The sequence below is a fragment of the Erinaceus europaeus genome, chromosome 3, assembly GCF_950295315.1.
Source record: "Erinaceus europaeus chromosome 3, mEriEur2.1, whole genome shotgun sequence".
In the NCBI taxonomy this organism is placed as follows: domain Eukaryota; kingdom Metazoa; phylum Chordata; class Mammalia; order Eulipotyphla; family Erinaceidae; genus Erinaceus; species Erinaceus europaeus.
In genome coordinates, this window is record NC_080164.1 from 175,546,271 (window position 1) to 175,568,551 (window position 22,281).

Sequence of the window (22,281 nt, forward strand, 5' to 3'; positions counted from 1 at the left end):
CATGCACCATACTGCTGAGCCTCCTTCCCAGTCCACTTTTTATTTTCACTTATTTCCTACATTTATTTATTTGGGGGGGGGGTGTAGAGACCAAGATAGATAGGAGAAAAACCAGAAAAGAGGAGGAGAGACATGGAGAGACACTTCAGTACCACTCCACCATCCATGGAGTTCTCTTGGTGTTGTCCACATATGGTGCTAGGGATCTGACCCAGAGCCTCAAGCATGGTGAGGCAGGCACTCTGTCCACTGGCCTTAGAGTTTTATTCTCCCCACCCCCCCAGGGTTGTCACTGGGGCTCAGTGCCTGCGCTGTGAATCGGCTGCTCCTGGAGGCCATTTTTCACATATTTTTGCCCTTGCTGTTGTTGTTATTGTTGCCATTGCTGTTGTTCTTGGATAGGACAGAGAGAAGTTGAGAGAAGAGGGAAAGACAGAAAGGGGGAGAGAAAGGTAAACACCTGCAGACCTGCGTCACTGCTTGTGAAGCGACCCCCATGAAGGTGAGGAGCCGGAGGCTTGAACCAGAATCTTTAGCCCGGTCCTTGTGCTTCATGGCATGTGCACTTAACCGACTGCACTACCACCTGGCTCCCTAGAGTTTAATCCTTTAATATCATTTCACATAGGGGTTGCTATTGAGTCCCCCTGGTCATTTTGTGAGACAAAGATTGCCAACATTATCCATTCTAGACTGAGAAATGAGGCTGGGGGTGGAGCCAAGATGACAACCTGGAAGCAGCTGTTGGTGTGAGCTCCAACAAATGGCAGCTAATGACCAGTGATTCTCTGAATAGGATAAGATACTGGGCCTAATTAGCAGGAGGTTGAATAAGGGGTCCTAAGTGTGACACCAAGGAAGAGTCCTATAGGTCACTCTTGGGCTAGAAAATGGAGGCCAAGAAAATCTTTTGATTAATTCTGAAGCTCACCCCTCCCCCACCCCCAGAACCAGCCATCAGGGGCTAGACAACCTCTCCTTGCAGGCTTCCTGCTGAGCTATTTTCTTTACCAAGATTCCTGGCTCACCAGGGGTGTCATTCGAAGCCTTTTCCTTCCCTCTTTTTTTTTTAAGTAGCTGGAGCTCTATTTAAGTGACAAAATAGCTGATCAATAAAAGCCCCATCCGTGCCTGGGAAAGACTACCTGGAGTTGTTGTTTTTTTTGATACTTCTTACAATTGGTTGTCTTTGCTCAGGATGCTTGCAGCCAATCTGGAGCAGTCCAAGCTGCAGACTGACTGTTAGGGTTTTTTACTCTATTTTATTTACTATTACTATTATTATATATGTGTGTCCCTTTCCCCCCTTCTTCTTCAGGTTGACCAAAATTAACTGTTGTTGTTTTTTTTCCATTGCTAGGTGACTGGGTGTCTTATCTTTTGTGAAAGGAACTTGTTTCTCTCTACCTCTTCCCTCCACTCTCCTTCCTTCCTCCCAGATAATTAAAAAAAAACTCTTTCCTTTTACTGCTCTTTTTTTCTTCTTCTTCTTTTTGTTCCTTCATCCTTCTTTTGCTTCCTAAATTCACTGATACTTGTTTGTGAATTATTTTGGGGAAGAAATCTGACTTAGAATGGACTCTCTGTGTGTCTGTATCCCTCTTCTCTACCTCCCTTTATCCTCTTGCTACCCCTAGAATTTACAGTGGACAGTATGTTGTTAAAATTCGGGGGGCTCCAGCTGGCCGGACTAGTGTCGCGGTGGTAGACAGAGACAGACTCGGGGACACACGGCTAGGCTGAGAAGATGCAGTTTAATCTTTATTCACGAACGGGCAAATCACCACACCATGTGCTTCCCCATCATTCTCCGTCTGCTGCTGCTGCTGGGACTTTGAACGTCCTTAGCATATGGGGCGGGGAGAAAGAGGGGTGCGAAACTAGCAAGGACCAAACCATTTCTCTCAGAGGTAGGGGGAAGGGGGCCAAACCAACACGAAGAATACCAACATATTCCCCCTTTTCTTTTTAACTAAATGACCACAGTATCAGGTGTGGGGTGAACAGAAACCTATATCATACAGGCATTTTCAAAAAAGAAACTGGCACAAACATGGAGAAACATGTAAGCGAGTAACAAGAACCAGTGTGCTGCCAAGGGAAGGCCTGAGGGGGCCATTTTTTGCCTCTGGGCAAAACTTTATCAGCTTAAAAAAATTTCCTGCCTCTGGGGAGCGTACTTGCCTCCATGGGCATTTTCTAGCATGGGGGGAGGGTGAGGCCTAGAGTCCCAAGGCATGGCTGCAGTCAGTCTTTGAGAAACCCAGCAGCATAAGGGAAGCTGCTAGTTTTGTGCAAAGTGTCTGAGGTGTACCAGTGAGTCTGATAGAAGTCCAAAGCAGGTGTCCACTGAAGAATTGCCAGGGGGTGAATTGTTGTACGTCTGTCTCTATGGGGAATGTCAGCCATCAGAATTCTGCTTTTCTGTAGAGAACTTGACAGCTGCAATTCACTTACTTATGAAACAAAACTCGTAGCAGGTTAGAAGTTTATCACAATTGATAACTCTATTACAATTAGAAGTCTTTTTAAGAATGATTTTCAGGTTGTTTAAAGTTTAAACGATAGAATGTGAAAAGGTAGACATAAGAATCAAGGAAAGAAAACCTCAGGCTTGAGAATCATTAGCATAGCCATTGTGTAATCTACCATTTCTAATAGAGAAGGTAATCGCGAGTTTTACATATCAACAAGTCTATTTAACCTTTTGTTACACCCATTCAAGATGGAGACACACCCTAGGTGTGCGCAGGTTTTGTTTAGACCAACTTGGTTAAAATATATTGATACTTAAACTAATTTTTACCTCAGACTTTAAGTGTAAGTTAATTTTATCTTTATGAGAATTACGTTGAAAACCTTTTTCCTTTAACTCTGTCTGGTAAGAATATAGCCTTAAAGTTATATTTTTAACCTTAAAGTTAATGTTACCAAACTTTAAACACACGTAAACATGGTCTTTAATACACAAGGAGAGAAACCTTTGTTGCAAAGATATGTCATTTTAAACACGAATTTAGATCTGTACTGTCTTAGTTGTTGTTGGGGGGTCACCATCCGGAGGTGGCTTCCCGCGCAGCTCCATTCCAGCGCAGCTCCACTTCTAGGAATTGTAGGTTGCGATCTCTGGATGAATCTCTGCGTGTTTTAGCTTGTCTGCTTTCAGACCCAAGCTGGAGATCTTGGCCAGGGGGCCCAGTTTCGGTAGGGAGCCCGCAGTCTCCGGATGGTCCGGGATCTGTCCAGACTTCATAGCACGAGGGCGGGCGGGCCAGCCGTACAGAAGGCACAGGCTGAGGTGCCCCGGGGTGGTGGCCATGATAGGCCGCCACAGCCCTGCCCCATGGCCCTGCCATGTCTGCTGCCCTGCTTCCAGCGGCTGAGCAGCGTGGAGGGAGCCCACGCCCAATGCCCCGTGCCATGTGGTGGAAAGCCGGCTCCTGCGGGCTGGCGTTGGCTTCCTGCGAGCTGGCGTTGGGCAGAAACCACAGAGTGGTCCAGAGATAAATGTTCCAGAAACAGTGAAACAGTCTCGTGAAGAAAGGGCAGAGGCCTTTGGAGATCTCTTCACAAGCAGAAGAGAAGGCCATAGTACATAGGTAGCCAAATTGTCTTCACTTATCTGAGAGATGCGCAGGTCCAGTCCACATGGGCACCATTTGTTGTTAATGTTTCGGAGGCTTCAGCTCTCCGGGCTAGCGTTACGGTGGTAGAGAGACTCGGGGATACACAACTGGGCTGAGAAGCTGCAGTTTAATCTTTATTCACGAACGGGCAAATCACCACACCATGTGCTTCCCTATGTTTTTCCTTCCGCCGCTGCTGCTGGGACTCTGGACGTCCTTAGCATAGGGGGCGGGGAGAAAGAGGGGCACGAAACTAGCAAGGACCAAACCATTTCTCTCAGAGGTAAGGGGAAGGGGACCAAACCAACACGAAGAATACCAACAACAGTAGATTTCTATAATTGTCTATTTTTGCTTTCCCTTTTTTCCTTTCCCTTTGTTTTTCTTTTGGATTTGATTGCTATTTTTTCTTAGACTGGAGGTGTTGTCTGGCTAACTGGTATTGGTTGAACTACATCAATCCTTGCTTCAGTTACTATTGTTGTAATTTATGAGGTTGGTGACTGCACTTGTCATAAAGGTCTTCAGTATAGCATGGTTTGTACTCAAAACACAACAACTGAAGTACGACAGAACAGAAAAATAAAAAATACATCAATGAAAAAAAGTTAAATCAAGAGCAAATAAAACTTCTACTGCAATTAATCCAGACAGGAGCACAGAAGAAACTCCAAATCAGTCAGAAGTAACCATAGATAAGAAAAGTATGCAAGCAATAGTAAACCTAATAATCACAGAAATGAAGACAACTATGGAGGAAAGGGCTATCAGAATTAGGGAAACAGCAGATGAGATCCTCAAAGAAAACACAAGCTACCTCAAGGTAATTAGAGAACTGAAATCTGAAATAGCTGAACTAAATGGCCAATTAGCAGAACAAACTAATACTATAACTGAACTGAAGAAAGAAGCTGAGGGAAGGGAAAGCAGGCTAACAGAAGCAGAAAACAGAATTATCCAGACAGAGGATGAGCTAGAGAAAACAAAGAAAGAGGTAAAAGAGCTCAAAAGAGATTGAGAGACACTGAAAACAACAACAGAGACATATGGGATGATCTCAGAAGAAGTAACATTTCTTCCTTTGGCCTACCAAAGGAAGAAAGAGAGGAAGGGGAAGTAAACATTTTTAGAGGAAATAATAGAAGAAAACTTTCCAGACCTAAACAACAGAAAGGACATTAAGATTCAAGAGGCCCAGGGAGTCCCAAACAAAATCAACCTGGACCTGAAGACACCAAGACACATCATAGTTACAATGAAAAGAAATAAGGATAAAGGATCCTAAAGACTGCAAGAGAAAAACAAAAAGTCACATACAGGGGAAAACCCATAAGACTATCAGCAGACTTCTCTACTCAAACTCTAAAATCCAGAAGAGAATGGTAAGATATCCGTCGAGCCCTGAATGAAAAAGAGTTTCAACCAAGGATAATGTATCCTGCTAGACTTTCATTCAAACTAGATGAAGAAATCAAAACCTTCTTAGACAGACAACAGTTAAAGGAGGCAATCATCACCAAGCCTGCCCTGAAAGAGGTACTAAAAGACCTCTTATAAACAAGAACATCAGCATAATACTTGCCATATATCAGAGCAAATAAAAAATTGTTGCATTACAATACATTTAATCCATAATGTCAATAAATGTTAATGGCTTAAACTCACCCATTAAAAGGCACAGAGTGGTATGATGGATCAGAAAACACAGCCCAACCATATGCTGCTTGCAAGAATCCCACCTGACCCAACAAGACAAACACAGATTTAAAGTGAAAGGATGGAAAACTATCATACATGTTAATCACACACAAAAGGCAGGAACAGCCATTCTCATCTCTGACACAAAAGACTTTAAATTAAATAAAGTAATAAAAGGCAAGGCCATTACATAATGATTACAGGATCAATCAACCAAGAAGATTTAACAATTATTGACATCTATGCACCCAAAGAGGGACCATCTAAATACATCAAACACCTACTGAAAGAACTACAAAAATACATCAATAGTAATACAATAATGGTGGGAGATTTTTGACACTACTCTCACACTTAGACATATCAACGAAGCAGAAAATCAACAAAGAAACAAAAGAATTAATTGAAGAGATGGACATACTAGACCTCCTGGACATTTTCAGAGTTCTTCACCCCAAAAAACTGGAATACACATTATTTTCAAATCCATACAGCACATCCTCAAGGATAGACGATATCAACAAATTCAAGAGTATTCAGATCATCCCAAGTATCTTCTTGGACCACAGTGGAGTAAAGCTAACATTCAACAACAAACAGAATATTACTAAAAGCCACAGAATTTGGAAGTTCAACAACATACTGCTTAAGAACCACTGGGTCAGAGCGACACTCAAGCAAGAAATTCAAATGTTCCTGGAAACAAATGAAAATGAGACACAAGCTATCAAAATATTTGGGACATAGCTAAAGCAGCACTGAGAGGGAAACTCATAGCCATAAAGTCACATATTAGAGAACAAGAAAAAGTTTAAATAAACGACCTTACTACATACCTTAAGGACTTAGAGGAAGAGGAACAAAGGAACTCTAAAGCAACCAGAAGGACAGAAATCACTAAAATTAGAGCAGAAATAAACAAAGAAAATAAGAGAACCATACAAAAAAATCAATGAAGCCAAATGTTGGTTCTTTGAAAAATTAAACATTATTGACAAACCCCTAGCCAGTCTCACTAAAAAAAAAAGGGGAGAAGACTCAAGTAAATAGAATTGTAAACAGTAGAGCAGATATTACAACTGATACCACAGAAACCAGAAAATCATGTGAAACTTCTATGAAGAACTATACGCCACCAAGCTAGAGAATCTGGAAGAAATGGAAGAATTCCTAGAAACTTATGCCCTTCCAAAACTGAACCAAGAAGAACTACAAAACCTAAATGCATGAATCACAGGTGCATCAAATAAATCGAAACAGTTATTAAGAATCTTCCCAACAACAGAAGTCCTAGACCAGATGCCTTCACAAACAAATTCTACAAAACCTTCAGGAAACAGTTAATACCTATACTTCTAAAGCTTTTCCACAAGATCAAAGAAACAGGAACATTCCCTTCCACCTTCTATAAAGCCAACATCACCCTGATACCAAAAGCAGATAGGGACACAACAAAAAAGGAAAACTATAGACTAATATCACTGATGAACATAGATGCCAAAATATTAAACGAGATTCTGGCCAACTGGATACAGCCATATATCAAAAAGATTGTTCATCACAACCAAGTGGGATTTACCCCAGGAATGCAAGGCTGGTTCAACATACATAAGTTAATCAATGTCATTCACCACATTAATAAAAGCAAAACCAAAAACCACATGATTATCTCAATAGATGCAGAGAAAGCCTTTGACAAAATCCAACACTCATTCATGCTCAAAACACTCCAAAAAATTGGAATAGATGGGAAATTCCTCAAGATTGTGGAGTTCATATATAGCAAACCTACAGCCAACATCATGCTCGATGGATAGAAGTTAAAAGCATTCCCCCTCAGATAAGGGACTAGACAGAGCTGTCCATTATCACCATTACTCTTCAACATAGTATTGGAAGTTCTTGCTATAGCAATAAGGCAAGAGAAAGAAATCAAAGGAATACAAATGGGAAGTCAAGCTCTCACTATTTTCAGATAATATCATAGTATACATAGAAAAAACTAAAGAATCCAGCAGAAAACTACTGGATGTTACTAGGCAATATAGCATGGTGTCAGGCTACAAAATCAATGTACAAAAATCAGTGGCGTTTCTTTATGCAAACACTAAATCTGAAGAAGAAGATACCCAGAAGTCACTCCCATTCACTGTTGCAGCAAAATCAATAAAATACCTAGGAATAAAGCTGACCAAAGAAGTGAAAGACTTGTATACAGAAAACTATGAGTCACTATTCAATGAGAAATGATGCTGAGAAATGCTGAGCAGTTGGCTCAGGACCAGTTAAGCGCTCGGTGAGAAACCCGATGTCTGTGTCTAAGGACATCCGCCTCCAAGATGCCTTCCACTAGGCTCCCCTGTCAAAAAGTTCTTGGATACCTCCAGCTTGACACTAGGAGATGTAGCAGAGGGTGATGCCTCCAGGGAGCCCGTGGGACAGTTACACAACAGCCCTGGACATACTGTGGAGTCATGAGTGTGACCAGCAGGGAATAGTGTTTGGGGAAGAAGAAATCCGATGGCACACCTCAACGAGTGCATATGTTACAATCCACAAAAACCTGGGTTCAAGCCCCTGGTCCCCACCTGTGTGTGCGTGTGTGTGGGAAGCTTTGTGAGTGGTGAAGCAGTGTTGTAGATGTCTCTCTGCTTCTCTCCCTATCTCCTCCTTCCCTCTATATTTCTGTCTGTCTCTATCCAATAAATAAATATAATTTTTAAAAAATCACAGCAGCCAGGGAGGTGGCTCAGTGGGTAGAGTGCACACCTTGCATGTGTGAGGTCTTAGATTCATTTCCAGGTACCCTATGTGCTAAAGTAGAATTATGATCTCTCTCCCCTTCCAATCCATTGAGTAAGTAAGCAAATCCTTAAAAAGCCATGATGGGGGAGTTGGGCAGTAGTGCAGCAGGCTAAGTGCATGTGGCGCCAAGCGCAAGGACCGTCCTAAGGATCCTGGTTCGATCCCTGGCTCCCTACCTGCAGGGGAGTCACTTTACAGGCAGTGAAGCAGGTCTGCAGGTGTCTATCTTTCTCTCCCCCTCTCTGTCTTCCCCTCCTCTCTCCATTTCTTTCCACCCTATCTAACAACAACAACATCAATAATAACTACAACAATAAAACAACAAGGGCAACAAAGGAGAACAAATAAATATTTTAAAAAAAATCTATGGTGGGTTGGAAGGAAACAGAGGAGCTGTTTCCATGGCAGCTAATAGCATGTGAAGGTCCAAAGCAGGTGTCTTGAAAATAAGGCACAGTACCTGGGAATAAAGAAGACAGTGAACAGGTTTTAATTTTTATGTTTTAGCTCCTATTTTTAACTCCTGTGCATTTCCCATTGAATATGTATTTATCAGGAAACATACTCATTTTATTTGTTAAATAGAGAGAAAGAGAGAGAGAGAGAGACCAAGACCACAGCACTGAGCTTTCAATATAGTGGATCCAGGCTGGAACATGGGTTGTGCACAAGCAAAACGGCACACTATTTAAGTGAGATATTTTTCTAGTCTTGTGCTTTTTTTTTTTTTAACCTATGGTAAGTGTAGTAAAAAAAAAAAAAAAAAAACTTTGGTGATTACTATCTTAGGAAGGAAGAGCAGAACAACTCTTGATCTCAGCGTTCTACTTGAGCCATGAGGAGCACACTTGAGGGCCAATAGGACTACTTATTAAGTAGGAGAATGGTGGACAGAAAGAGCCAAGGATGGCAGAATAGGGGCCTGTTGGCAGATCCCAGGTCAGGGCCAGAGCCAGGGGCGTTCCAAATGATGTTGAAGCTTATGCTTGCAGATGACGTGAAGACGGAGCTGGCCTTGGAAAACCAAGTCCTGGGAGAAGCAAACAGTTTGGAAGGCTATGTTCTCCACCCTCAGCAGGAGCAGACGTCTCCCCAGGAGTGTCCTCCCAGGAAGCAAAGCTCAGAAACACAGGTAGTGTCCGACCTGGTGTGGGTGTCGGGAAAGTCACGGGAGGGAGAGGCCACAGAGTATCCACTTGGAAGTGGCAGATCCCACGGTGCCCATCTTATATTTGAGGAGACTGAGGATGTGGTAGAATTTTCTCCCATTTCCTTATCTTCATCTCCAGCAAAACTGGAAACCTGCTTAGGCTTCCTGCTCTAGGATTGCTGTCAAAACAAGCAACGCTTTCTTTACAAGTCTCTGTGACAAGGACTGGGCAGTCGAGTCCTGTAATATTATTAGTTCTCTTCTTCCAAAGATACCCTTTCTGAAGGTGTCTAATGTGGAGAATCTTATAACTATCAAATATATTATCTTGTAAACTTGACGGCACCTTGTGAAACCTGCTGTAAAATCAGTATATAAACATCCCTTTCCCCTCACCCCACCTTTGTGGTTTTCCAATCCCCCCCTTTTTAAAAAGATATTTTATTTTATTTATTTATTCCCTTTTGTTGCCCTTGTTTTATTGTTGTAGTTATTATTGTTGTTGTCGTCGTTGTTGGATAGGACAGAGAGAAACAGAGAGAGGAGGGGAAGACAGAGAGGGGGAGAGAAAGATAGACACCTGCAGACCTGCTTCACCGCCTGTGAAGCGACTCCCCTGCAGGTGGGGAGCCGGGTTCCAACCGGGATCCTTATGCCGGTCCTTGTGCTTTGCGCCACCTGCGCTTAACCCGCTGCGCTACAGCCCGACTCCCTCCCTTTTTTCTTTCTTCACAGGCTGAGAAAGAGGCCAGTGTTGAGACAGAATATACCAGGCTACACTACGAAGAAGACCTGCGGAGACTCAAACTGCAGACGGAAGAGGAGAAGAAGCACCTCAAAGACCGGCTGGTGAAGCGTGTGGAAGACCTGGCAAGGAAGCACAGTGTGGAGATGAAGTCCACTCGCTCTGCCATGGAAGCCGAGAGGAAGAAGCTACAGAAGGTGAGAGCCTTGCATAGACAGGAACTGTTCTGCTTCTCTCTCCTTTCTCCTCCCTCTCCAGTTTTTTCTCTACTAGTGATTTAAAAGTGATTTACAAGATTATAAGAGAACAAGGGTATAGTTCCACAGCACTCCCATCACCAAAGTGCTATGCCCTCATTCCCCACCAGCATACTTACAAGATCTTGAGAGACAGTTCAACTACTACTTCTTTTTTTTCTCTCTCTCTTCCAAGAGAGAGAGAAAAGGTTCATCTGTTTCAGTTCTCTACATTCCACCTGAGTGAAACCACCTGGCAGTCGTCCTTCACATTCTTAGCTTCACTAAGCACAATCACCTCCACTTCCGTCTGTTTAGTCCCAAAGGACACAATATCATCTCTTTTAATTACTGAGTAGTACTCCATGGAGTATATGCCCCATAACTTCTTTAGCCAGTCATCTGTTGATAGAAATTTAGGTTGCGTCCAGATTTTAACTATTGTGAATAATGCAGCTATGAACATGGGGATGCATATGTCCCTTTGAATTTGTGTCTTCCTGTCTTCTGGGCTCATGCCTAGGAGTGGTATTACTGGATCATCAAGTATTTCGATTTTTATGTGCTTGATGCTTCTCCATACTGTTCTCGATAATAGCTGCACCAGTTTGCATTCCCATCAGCAGTGTAACAGAATTCCCCCCTCTCCACTTCTTCTCCAACATGTCTCATTTCCTGTTTTGTTGATAAAGGCCATTGTCACAGGTGGGAGGTGGAATCTTTGTTGCTATATGTCATTCTTGGCAGTTGGTCAGTCAAACCTGACTCTGGAGCCACACTTCAGTTTTAATCAGGGATGTGAGTCCTCTTGGGAAGTGACTCACAGAGAAGCCGAGTTTCCACAATGTCTTGTTTTCAAGTTTTTGTTTGTTTGTTCATTTTATTTTAAACATTTTTTGTCCTTCCTCCATTTCCTTATCTTTCCTGTCTCCCTTTCTTCCTTCTTTCCTTTCTGTCTTCCTATTTAGAGGTCAGAAAGAAATTGAGAGAGAAGGGAGATAGGGAGGGAGAGAGAAATAGAGAGACACCTGCAGACCTGCTTCACCGCTCATGCAGCTTCACCCCTGCAGGTGGGAGATGAGGGGCCTTGAATCAGGGTCATTATGCATAGTAAAGTGTGTTCTCAACCCAGTGTCCTACAACCTGACCCCTTTTTGGTCATTTTTATTAACTGAGAATATACCATGTATACAGACACATACATATATGACATCCTGCATATAGAAAGAGGATTACTGTGTACACACCATATAAACTAGTTCATCTATTTCAGTTCAGGGGCAGGTAAAGCTTGGAAGAGGTCTGAGACCTCTTAAAACTAGAATCCAGTTTCTCCCCATAAAGAGAGCACTATTTGCTGAGGTACTATCAATCACTATTTATCACAAAAGTGGGTTTTTCCCCCAGGACACAAGGCAAATCAATCAACGGAGTATTCTAGATCAGTAAAAAGAAAGACAACAATTATGTGATCAATAGATCTATCAATGGATCACAAGGAAGCATTTGCCAAGATTAAGTGCCATTTGTGATTAAAAACTCAGTTAAGGGAGTTGGGCGGTAGCACAGTGGGTTAAGCGCAGGTGGCACCAAGCGCAAAGACAGGCATAAGGATCCCGGTTCGAGCCCCCGGCTCCCCACTTGCAGGGGAGTCATTTCACAGGCGGTGAAACAGGTCTTCAGGTGTCTCTCTTTCTCTCCCCCTCTTTGTCTCCTCCTCCTCTTTCCATTTCTCTCTGTCCTATCCAACAACAACGACATCAATGATAACAACAACGATAATAACCATGACAATAAAAATAAGAAGAGCAACAAAAGGGGATAAATAAATAAATAAATAAATAATACTCAGTTAATAGTGGATAGAAGGAACACGTGTTAGCAGAAGAGAACGTGCTTTATTGGAGCCACCCTGAGTGCACACTGTCTGTGTGTCCTCGATACTTCCTGCATAACGAGAAGACACTGTGGGCGACCCAGAAGGCCTGTCTGTAGGATTAGATGTTATCACTTCATCTTGACGGACAGCACAGTAGGCACCCTACACTTAGCCTGCTGGATAATGATTCATCACGCAGCGCCGGAGCAGTGCTGGCAGTGTGCCCTGTGTGTCACTTCACCGTCTTAGTAGAAAGCGTCCCAAACCTGCCCAGGACAGTTTGGGCAGAAAAGGAAGTCAGAAAAGTGTGAAGACTAGCTTTCTCTGAGGATATGGATTGACTGACCAATACCCACATCCTGCTGAGAAGCAATTATGGAATCCAAAACTCCTACTTTCTGCACTTCATAAAGACTTTTGGTCCAGGGCCGGGTGGTGGTGTTCCTGGTTGAGCACACATGTTGGAATGCACAAGGACTCAGGTTCGAACCCCTGGTCCCCACCTGCAGGGGGGGAAAGCTTTATGAGCTGTGAAGCAGTATTGTAGGTGTCTCTCTGTCTCTCTCCCTCTCTGTCACTCCTTCCCTCTTGATTTTTGGCTGTCTATCCAATAAATAAAGATTATTAAAAAATTAAAATAAAAAGAAAAGAATTTTGGTCCATACTCTCAGAGGGGGAGAAATGTTAGGGGAAGATGACCAGAGGGCTCTGTAACCTGACTTCAACGGGACCTGGAGAGAGAAGAGGAAAAAAAAGGAAGGATATTCAGAAGTAGTAACAGGTATAGGAGTGACTTAGAAAGAAAGTGGAGGCAGGACCACAGAAAAAAATGGCCAAATGTGTATAAATATAGATATAGAAATAAGAGTTAACCTATATCTGCAACCTTGAAGAGTACTACTGCAGTTTCCAGTGGAGGGAATGGGGACACAGGACTCTGGTGCCGGGAAAGGTGTGGAATTATAGTTTTGTAAATTAATATTGAATTAACTAGTAAAATTTTTAAGAGACTAGCTTTCTATTATATAGTTGCTGGCTTTTATTTTTATTTTTGATTTGTACTTATTTATTTGGATAGAGACAGAGAAACTGAGAGGGAAGAGGAAGATAGAGGAGAAGGGAGTGACAAACATCTGCAGCCCTGCTTGATCATTTGTGAAGCTTTTTCTGTAGGTGGGGGACTGAAGGCTTGAACCCAGGTCCTCGTGCATTGTATTATGTGTGTTCTACCAGATGTGCTACCATATGGCCTTTTTAAATTTTATTTTCTTTATTTTAACCAGAACACTGTTCAGCTCTGGCTTATGGTGGTGCAGGGGATTGAACCTTGGACTTTGAAGCCTCAGGCTTAAGAGTCTTTCTGCATAACCATTATGCTATCTACCCCCTGGCATATGGCCTTTTTTTTTTTTTTCTTTTCCCCGAAGACGTATTTGTTGAGAGGAAGAGAGGAACAGAACATCACTCTGGTGTTTGTGGTTCCAGGGTCCAAAGTCAGAGCCTCCTGCTTGCAGGTCCTGTGCTCCCCATGACTCACCTCCCCAGCAGCAAGACTTTATTTCTGGAAGCTCAGGACTGGCAGCTCTCCAGCCAGGAATGTCATCCCAAATCCCTGCAAAGTATGACGCAGACTTTGAAGCTGCTAACTGCTGCTGGCTTCTGTCCTGGTGACATAACAGGACATTCATTGCCCTGAGTCTTGGAGAGCAGCCTTCGGCTTCTCAGCTGCCTATATCTATTGACTGCACGTGAATGTTCACTGTGTATTTGGTGCGATGCAGAAATATAGGAACCAGTCCTACCTTCACAAGACTCAGTCTGGAGGGAGCCACAAGACATGCAGCATGGTGCAGGAAGTGTGGGCCTTGACAGAACAATCTTCCAGCCAACCTTTTTAAAATTTTTTAATTTAATTTTTTATTTATAAAAAGGAAACATTGACAAATCCATAGGATAAGAGGACTACAGCTTTGCACAATTCCAACCACAAGAACTGTATCCCATCTCTTCCCCTGATAGCTTTCCTATTCTTTAACCCTCTTGGAGTATGGACCCAAGGTCATTGTGGGATGCAGAAGGTGGAAGGTCTGGCTTCTGTAGTTGCTTCCCCGCTGAACATGGGTGTTGACAGGTCGATCCATACTCCCAGCCTGTCTCTCTCTTTCTCTAGTGGGGAAAGGCACTGGGGAAGCGGAGCTCCAGGACACATTGGTGGGGTTGTCTATCCAGGGAAGTCTGGTTGGCATCATGCTAGCATCTGGAACCTGGTGGTTGAAGAAAAAGTTAACATGCAAAGCCAAACAAGTTGTTGACCAATCATGGACCTAAAGGCTGGAATAGTGCAGATGAAGAGTTGGGGGGCCCTCTGTTTTGTAGATAGATAGTAGGCATATTTTAGTTATATTCCAAAGGGCCTGTGGCTATACTAGTTTTTTTTTCTTTTTTTTTTTTTTTTTTGCCTAAGCCTGAAATCTGATATGCAGGTGGATCCTAATTATTATCCTGGGAGATGACGTCATGGCTGGCAGAAGGACCAGAAAGCTGGATCAGGGAAGAGAGTAACTCCCAGATATGGGAAAGGTGTATAAATATTGTTGACTGTGAACCCCATCGATCTGATCTGATCTAGGGCCCATTCCTACTCATGACCACAGAATATGAGCTCAGATCTACAGGGATGCAGAGGTCACACAGGCTCCTAAGCTGAATATGAGCCCCAGCCAACCTTAAATAGGTCATGCCAGCCATTCTGGGCATCTGCTTTCTCATTTCAATAACAAATGTGAACATGAATGATTTTTTTTAATTCCCAACTATTTCTGTCAATTCTAAAAACATCCTTAGCTATTTAGAAATATGTAATTTAATTTCTGAATGTGGGGATCTTTGCAGATAGTGCTATTGATTTCTAATTCCAGTCCTTTCTCTTCAGGGGACCCATCCTGTAATTTCATTCTTTTTTCAATGTATGAGTCTTGTTTGATGGTCCAGCAGTGGTTTTCTGTGATGAATGGTCCGTGTCACTGAATAAAATGTGTGTTTCACTGTTGCGGAGTGAAATGGCCTATAAATGATAATTAGGTCAACTTGGTTGTTATTGCTGTTCAGTTCCTTTATTTCCTTACTAGCTGTTTTCTCTAGTTTTTCTGCTGAATTTTGAGAAGGGGATGTTTAAATATTGCTTTTAAATGGCAAATGTTTATACTTCTGTTGGTTCTATCTGACTTTGCTTTATATAAATTCTATCTTTTTTATAAAAGTATTTTATTTATTTATTAATGACAATGACAGGAGAAGATAGAGAAAGAACCAGACATCACACCGGTACATGTGCTGCCGAGGGTTGAACTCGGGACCTCATGCTTGAGAGTTCAGTGCTTTATCCATTGCGCCATCTCCCGGATCACCTGTCTTTTTTTTTTAATTGGATGTATCTACACTTAGGATTGTTATATTTTCTTAATAAATTAATCCTTTAATTGCTCATAAAGTATTTCTTCTTAAGTCTACCTTAATAACAATATAAACATCCTGTCATTTCCTTTTCTTTTTTTTTCTTTCTTTTCTTGTCTTCTCTCTCTCTCTCCCCCTCTCTCTTTTTCTACCAGGGTAAGCCCATGGGGGCTTCATGCTTATGCAATTCCATTGTTCCTGGAGGTCTCCTTTTTCTCTCTAGAGGGTGAGAGACAGAGAGAAGAGAAGAGAGACACCATAGTACTATTCTTGTTTAATTTTTATTTATTATTGGATAGAGACAGAAATTGAGGAGGAAAGGGAAGATAGAGAGGGAGAGAGACAGAGAGACTCCTGTAGCATTGTTTCATCACTTATAGAGCTTTCCCCCTGCTGGTGGGGATGAGGGGCTTGAACCTGGGTCCTTGTGCGTTGTAATGGGAGTGCTTTACCAGATGCGCCACTGCCTGGCCCCCACTGTTGTTAAAATTTTGGAGGCTCTTGCTGGCTTAGCTTTACGGGCGGGTAACAGAGACGCGGAGACAATGGCTGGGCAGGGAAGCTGTATTTCTTTATTCAAGAACAACGATTTATAAACCAAGACAAACTAATCACCAAACAAAACTCTGCTGTCTCTTTGCTGCTGCACAAGCACTCTCTCTTACTCTGGAACTCAAGAACTCTCCAACTCTGGCACTCCGGAACTCTGTCTCTCTCGAACTCTGGCGGGGTCCCTCGGGGTGGGGCCAAGCAGGCGGGGAAATTAACTGGACTGATCTAATTCTCTTGGTGGGGGAGGGCTAGAACAAACCAATGTAAAGCATACGACACCCCACCATAGTGCTATTCTGCCATTCGTGGTGCTTTCCCTGTGCATGATTCTCCTATGGGGTATCCTGGGGCTCAAACCTGAGTCCTCACACATGCAAAAACCTGCACTCTACTGGATGGGCTATCTCATGCCCTCCCCTGTCATTTCTTTAAAAGTTTACTTATTTATTCATTTAATTAATTAAATTTTTTACTGTTTTTAATGCTGGGGCTACACTGCTCTGAGCTTTTTCAGAGAGAAAGAGAGACACACGCCATGGCACCAAAGTTTTCTCCTCCAGAGCTGTAGTTCTTCCTAGTGCAGTACCAGGGAGTCAAACCTGGGTTGTCCAAATGGCAAAACAAGTGCCTTTTATTATTATTATTTTTTAATTAATTAATTAAATTTTCCCTTTTGTTGCCCTTGTTGTCTTTTATTGTTGTTGTATTTATTACTGTTGTTGTTGATGTCGTCGTTGTTGGATAGGACAGAGAGAAATGGAGAGAGATGGGGAAGACAGAGAGGGGGAGAGAAAGATAGACACCTGCAGACCTGTTTCACTGCCTGTGAAGCAACTTCTCTGCAGGTGGGGAGCCGGAGCCCTGAACTGGGATCCTTGTGCCGGTCTTTGTGCACAAGTGCCTTTTTAAAAACTTTTTTTTTCCTTTAAAAAATTGGGGGGCCAGCTGGTGGCGCACCTGGTTGAGCGCACATGTTGCAATGAGCAAGGACCCAGGTTTGAGCCCCCAGTCCCCACCTGCAGGGGGAAAGCTTCATGAATGGTGAAGCTAGTGCTGCAGGTGTCTCTCTGTCTCTGTTTCTGACAGCCAGAAATCGAGAGGGAAGGGGGAGAAGGACAGAGACAGAGAGACACCCGCAGCACCGCTTCACCATTCACAAAGCTTTCCCCTGCAGGTGGGGACCAGGGGCTCAAATCTGGGTCCTTGTGCACTGTAACTGTGCGCTGAACCAGGTGCACCACCAGACAGCCCCAAAAGTATCTTCCTATATGAGTTATGTCACTGGTCAACATGCTCATTTCTATTATTAAAGTTATATGCTCTATTTTAATTCACTCATGGACTCTGTTGATACTATTTATTAAAGCAGGCTAGTATATTCGATGAGAGAACAAAGATCTTCATATATATATATATATATATATTCACTTATCATCTATAGATGATCTTCATTTCTTTATTTCATATATTCATTTCTTTGATAGCATCATGTACTTGACATTACTTTCTTTGGGCCTGAAGAACTTTGATATTTCTTATAAGTCTTCTCACAGCAAATGCTGTTTTTATATATCAGAAATTGTCTTGATCTTGCCTTCATTTTTTGAAGAGTATTTTACTGGGTATAGAATTTTAGGTTTGCTTATTCTATTTTGGCTCCTTAAAGATGTCACTCACTGTTTCTTGATTGAATTTTCTTCTCATGAAAAGTTGGCGGCCAGTTTTATCTTTCCCCTCTCTGCATAATGTGTCTTTTTGTTCTCTGACTGCATTTAAGATTTTTCTGTTTACTGTGGTTTCCACAATTTGATTACATTATGCTTTGGCATGATCTCCTTTGTGTTTTTTTTTTTTTTCTGGTTCTTTCCTTTTCAGACCTCTTATTTCTGTGGGTTTCTAGTTGCTATCCTATATGGAAATTGTAATATATTACCCTCTCCCAACCCCATTAAAGCTATTGTTCCACAAGTCACTGAGGCCCTGGTCATTTATTTCCAGCCTCTTTATCTCTGTGATTCTTCTGTGTTTGAATAGTTTCTATTGCTGTATTTTCAGTTTTTTAAAAAATATTTTATTTATTTATTAATGAGAAAGATAGGAGGAAACAGAGAAAGAACCAGACATCACTCTGGTACATGTGCTGCTGGGGATTGAACTCAGGACCTCATGCTTGAGAGTCTGATGCTTTATCCACTGCACCACTTCCCGGACCACATGTATTTTTAAATTTATGCTTTTTTTCCCTGCATCATCTGATAGATATTTTTTGCCACCACGAATATTACTATGACTTAGTGCCTATGTGGCTACACCATCCCTAGCAGAGGTGGGTGAGAGAGATATAGAAAGACATACATGCAGTAGTGGTCCACCATTCAGGACGATTCCTTCCCACAAGTGGGGATGGGGGCTTGAAACCAGATTCTTTGTTCATAGCTATCAGAGGGCCACCATGCCCCATCTGATATTTTTATAAAGTCCACTTAGTACATTTTACAATTGCAGATGTTATGTTTTTCATGTCATAAAATTCCAGTTGATTCTTCTTTTTAGTTTCCCTTTCTCTCCTTTTATTTTTTTTCTTTAAACTTTTGAGGATATTTGTTCACATCAAGAGGACAGGTGTTAAGTCTTGCTTTTGTTACAACCTTAAGAATTCTTCTGTGTGAAAATGGGTGCGCTAAAGCCTTTCACTGGAGTACTGTGAGAGTCCAGTGAGGTCAGAGTTCATGAATGTCCTCTGTGAAAACTACATAATAGTGACCCGTGGTACCTTCTTTCAAGTATGGGATGGAGCAGTTGACATAGCCTTCATCTTCTACTTGTTCTTAAATATTTTATTTATGTATTTCTTATTGATATTGGGTAGTGACAGAAAGAAATTGAGAGGAAAGGAGGAAATAGGGGGAGAGACAGAGAGACACCTGCAGCCCTGCTTCACTGCTTGTGAAGCTTCCTTTCTGCAGTTGAGGACCAGGGGCTTCAACCCGGGTCTTTGCACAAGATAACGTGCAAAGACCTTGTCCCTATCTTTTTTTTTTTTCCCCTACCCTTACTTTATTGTGTTTCTCAAAGAAAGAACAAGAGAGTGGCCAGGAGATGGTGCACCTGGTTGAGCGCACATAGGAAAGTGCACAGGGACTCAGGTTTAAGCCCCTGGCCCCCACCTGCAGGGGGAAAGCTTCACAAGTGGTGAAGCAGGGCTGCAGGTGTCTCTCTGTCTCTCTCCCTCTCTATCACTCCTCTTCCCTCTTGATTTCTGGCTGTCTCTATCCAGTAAATAAAGACAATTAAAAAAAAAAAAGAAAATAAAGAAAGAACAAGAGGGAGGATGTCAACTTCCTATTGAAATTCTAAGTTCACTTTGGATTGAGCTGGACTTCTCCTTCTTATCTGTGCTTTCCAGATGACCTTGAGCTATTTGTTTCCTGATAATCAGCCACATTATTTCATCCCTCAAGTGAAACTTGCTGCTACCAAAATGTATTGCTGAATTCGATGACTTTGGTCTGTGGGGAAATTTCCTTCCCACCAGGTCCATTTGTCAAGTCAACAGCAGAAGCTGTCGTTGATTCTAGGTAGACTGCTAAATTAGGCTGTGTAAAATTAGAAACTGCCTTTGCTTTATGCGAAAGATCTTTTCCTTGGGATTTTCACTGCAATGTTACAATGAACACGCTTTGACAAGGTTTGTGAGTGCCCAACCAGCAAGCATGCTAAGAAAATTTTTGTTAAATAAAAGACTTTGGTGAGTCAAAAGCTCATTGATGAAATAAAAATTTGGATATATATATATATATATATATATACACACACACATATTTTATTTACTGTTTTGTGTGACTGCTTGAGTTATCCCAACTTATTTGGGACGAAAATACAACCTATAGGGATCATGTGGTGGCTCATCTGGTTAAGTGCACACATTACAGTGTGCAAGGCCCCAGGTTCAAGCCCCTGGTCCCCACCTGCAGGGAGGAAACTTCACAAGTGATGAAGCAGGGCTGCAGGTGTCTCTCTGTCTATTTCTTTCTATCTCCCCTTCCCTCTCAATTTCTCTCTATATATATCCAATAATAAGTAAAGAAATATTTTTTAAAAAATGACTTATAGATTGATTTTAGGAATGTACTCTTGGAAGTAGTGGTAGGTGTAGATATGAAAGGAGAAGGATACAGGAACACAGAAAAAAATGGGAAAAGATATATAAGTAGAGATAGTTAATAGAAAAAATAGCCCAGATCTGTTTCCAGTAGAGGGAATAGGGACACAGAACTCTGGTGATGGGAATGGTATGGAATTATACCTCTGTTATCTCAGAATTTTGTAAAGTGATATTAAATAATTAATTAAAAATATCCACAAAAAAAGATTTGTTAAGCCACAGCCTCAGACCTATCTTCCTTAAATCGAAGGATATTAGGTACATATTAAATTTCCATTTCGTCAGAAAGAAGGGGTACTCCTTATGATCAGTTAGCTGCATAAAAACTGATAATAGGGAGTCAGGCAGTAGCACAGTGGATTAAGCGCAGGTGGCGCAAAGCGCAAGGACCAGTGTAAGGATCCCGGTTTGAGCCCCCAGCTCCCCACCTGCAGGTGGTGAAGCAGGTCTGCAGGTGTCTTGCTCTCCCCGCTCTGTCTTCCCCATCTCTCTCTATTTCTGTCTATCCTATCCAACAATGACATCAATAACAACAATAAAACCATAAAACAACAAGGGCAACAAAAAGCTAAAATGAATAAATAATTAAAAAAAGAAGAAGAACACAAAAGGAAAAAAATGGGCACCAGGAGTAGTAGCTTCACAGTGCAGTCACCAAGCTCCTGTGATAACCTTGGTGATAAAAAGAAAAAAATAAGTAAAATAACCCTGGAAAAGCGGATGATTTGGGCGGAGGGTAGATAGCATAATGGTTATGCAAAGGGACTTGCATGCCTGAGGATCCACAGTCCCAGATTCATTCCCCTGCACCACCATAAGGCAGAGCTGAGCAGTGCTCTGGTAAAAAGAAAGAAAAAAAGAGAAAAAAAGAAAAGAGAAAAAGAAAAATGGATGATAGACTGACTGAAGCGCTAAGTGTCCTCCTCATGTGATCACACCCCTCTTTTCTTTCCTTTTCAATGGCCTCGTCCAGGGATAATGCTAACAGTCATCCCAAAGCCAACATCCTGGTCTGAACTTGATCCCTCAAAATGTAAGGAAGTCATCCCCCTGATCAACACCATAGATGCTCAAGTCAGAAACCCTACAGGCTTAATTACCTCACTTCACTCACATACTTTCTATCAATCAGCCATCCAGTCCATTCATTCTGCTTCTTTGGTTGTCCGGACATGTCTGTAATTTCCTCTGTCCTCAGTGGAGCCATGTTGAGCCAGCCCCCCCACCATTTCTTGATGAACCATAAGATGACCTAACTGGTTTCCTTATCTTCCATTGGACCACTTTACCTAATCCAGTCGCCATATCAGGGGGATTGAATGAAAACTCAGCCTTGGTTTGAAGCTCCCCCCACTCCCATCATCTTCATCTGATAGTTCAAATTCATTGTGATTTTTTAAAAAAAATTTGTTTATGAAAAGGAAACATTGACTAAACCATAGGATAAGAGGGTACAACTCCACACAATTCCCACCACCAGAACTCTGTATCCCTTCCCCTCCCCTGATAGCTTTCCTATTCTTTAACCTTCTGGGAGTATGGACCCAAGGTCATTGTGGGATGCAGAAGGTGGAATGTCTGGCTTCTCAGCTGAACAAGGGCATTGACAGGTCGATCCATACTCCCAGCCTGCCTCTCTCTTTCCCTAGTAGGGTGGGGATCTGGAGAAGCAGAGCTCCAAGACACGTTGGTGGTGTTGTATGTCCAGGGAAGTCTGGTCTGCATCATGCCATTGTGATGTTTTATAGGACCCCATGGATCTGTTTGCCTCTCTTGTTTGACTCTGCCCTCTGGCCTCTCATTTCCTCATTCATCCCATGTTCTCTCTTTCTCTCTTCCTTCCTTCCTTTCTTTCTTTCTTTCTTTCTTTCTTTCTTTCTTTCTTTCTTTCTTTCTTTGTTTCTTTTTTGCTTTCTTTCTTTTCTTACTAGAGCATTGCTCAGTTTTGGCTTATGGTGATACAGGGGATTGA

At 42.2% G+C, this 22,281-nt stretch overlaps 1 protein-coding gene across 3 annotated transcripts in view; it reads left to right on the forward strand.

Moving 5' to 3' along the window:
• Positions 1-22,281, forward strand: part of FAM184B (family with sequence similarity 184 member B) — a 123,817-nt gene that overhangs the window by 49,954 nt on the left and 51,582 nt on the right. For all 3 annotated transcript variants that reach the window (XM_060188295.1, XM_060188297.1, XM_060188296.1), the window contains exons 4-5: positions 9,122-9,261; positions 10,015-10,221. In XM_060188295.1, the coding sequence (XP_060044278.1) occupies positions 9,122-9,261; positions 10,015-10,221 (347 nt within the window). The remainder of the gene's footprint in view (positions 1-9,121; positions 9,262-10,014; positions 10,222-22,281) is intronic.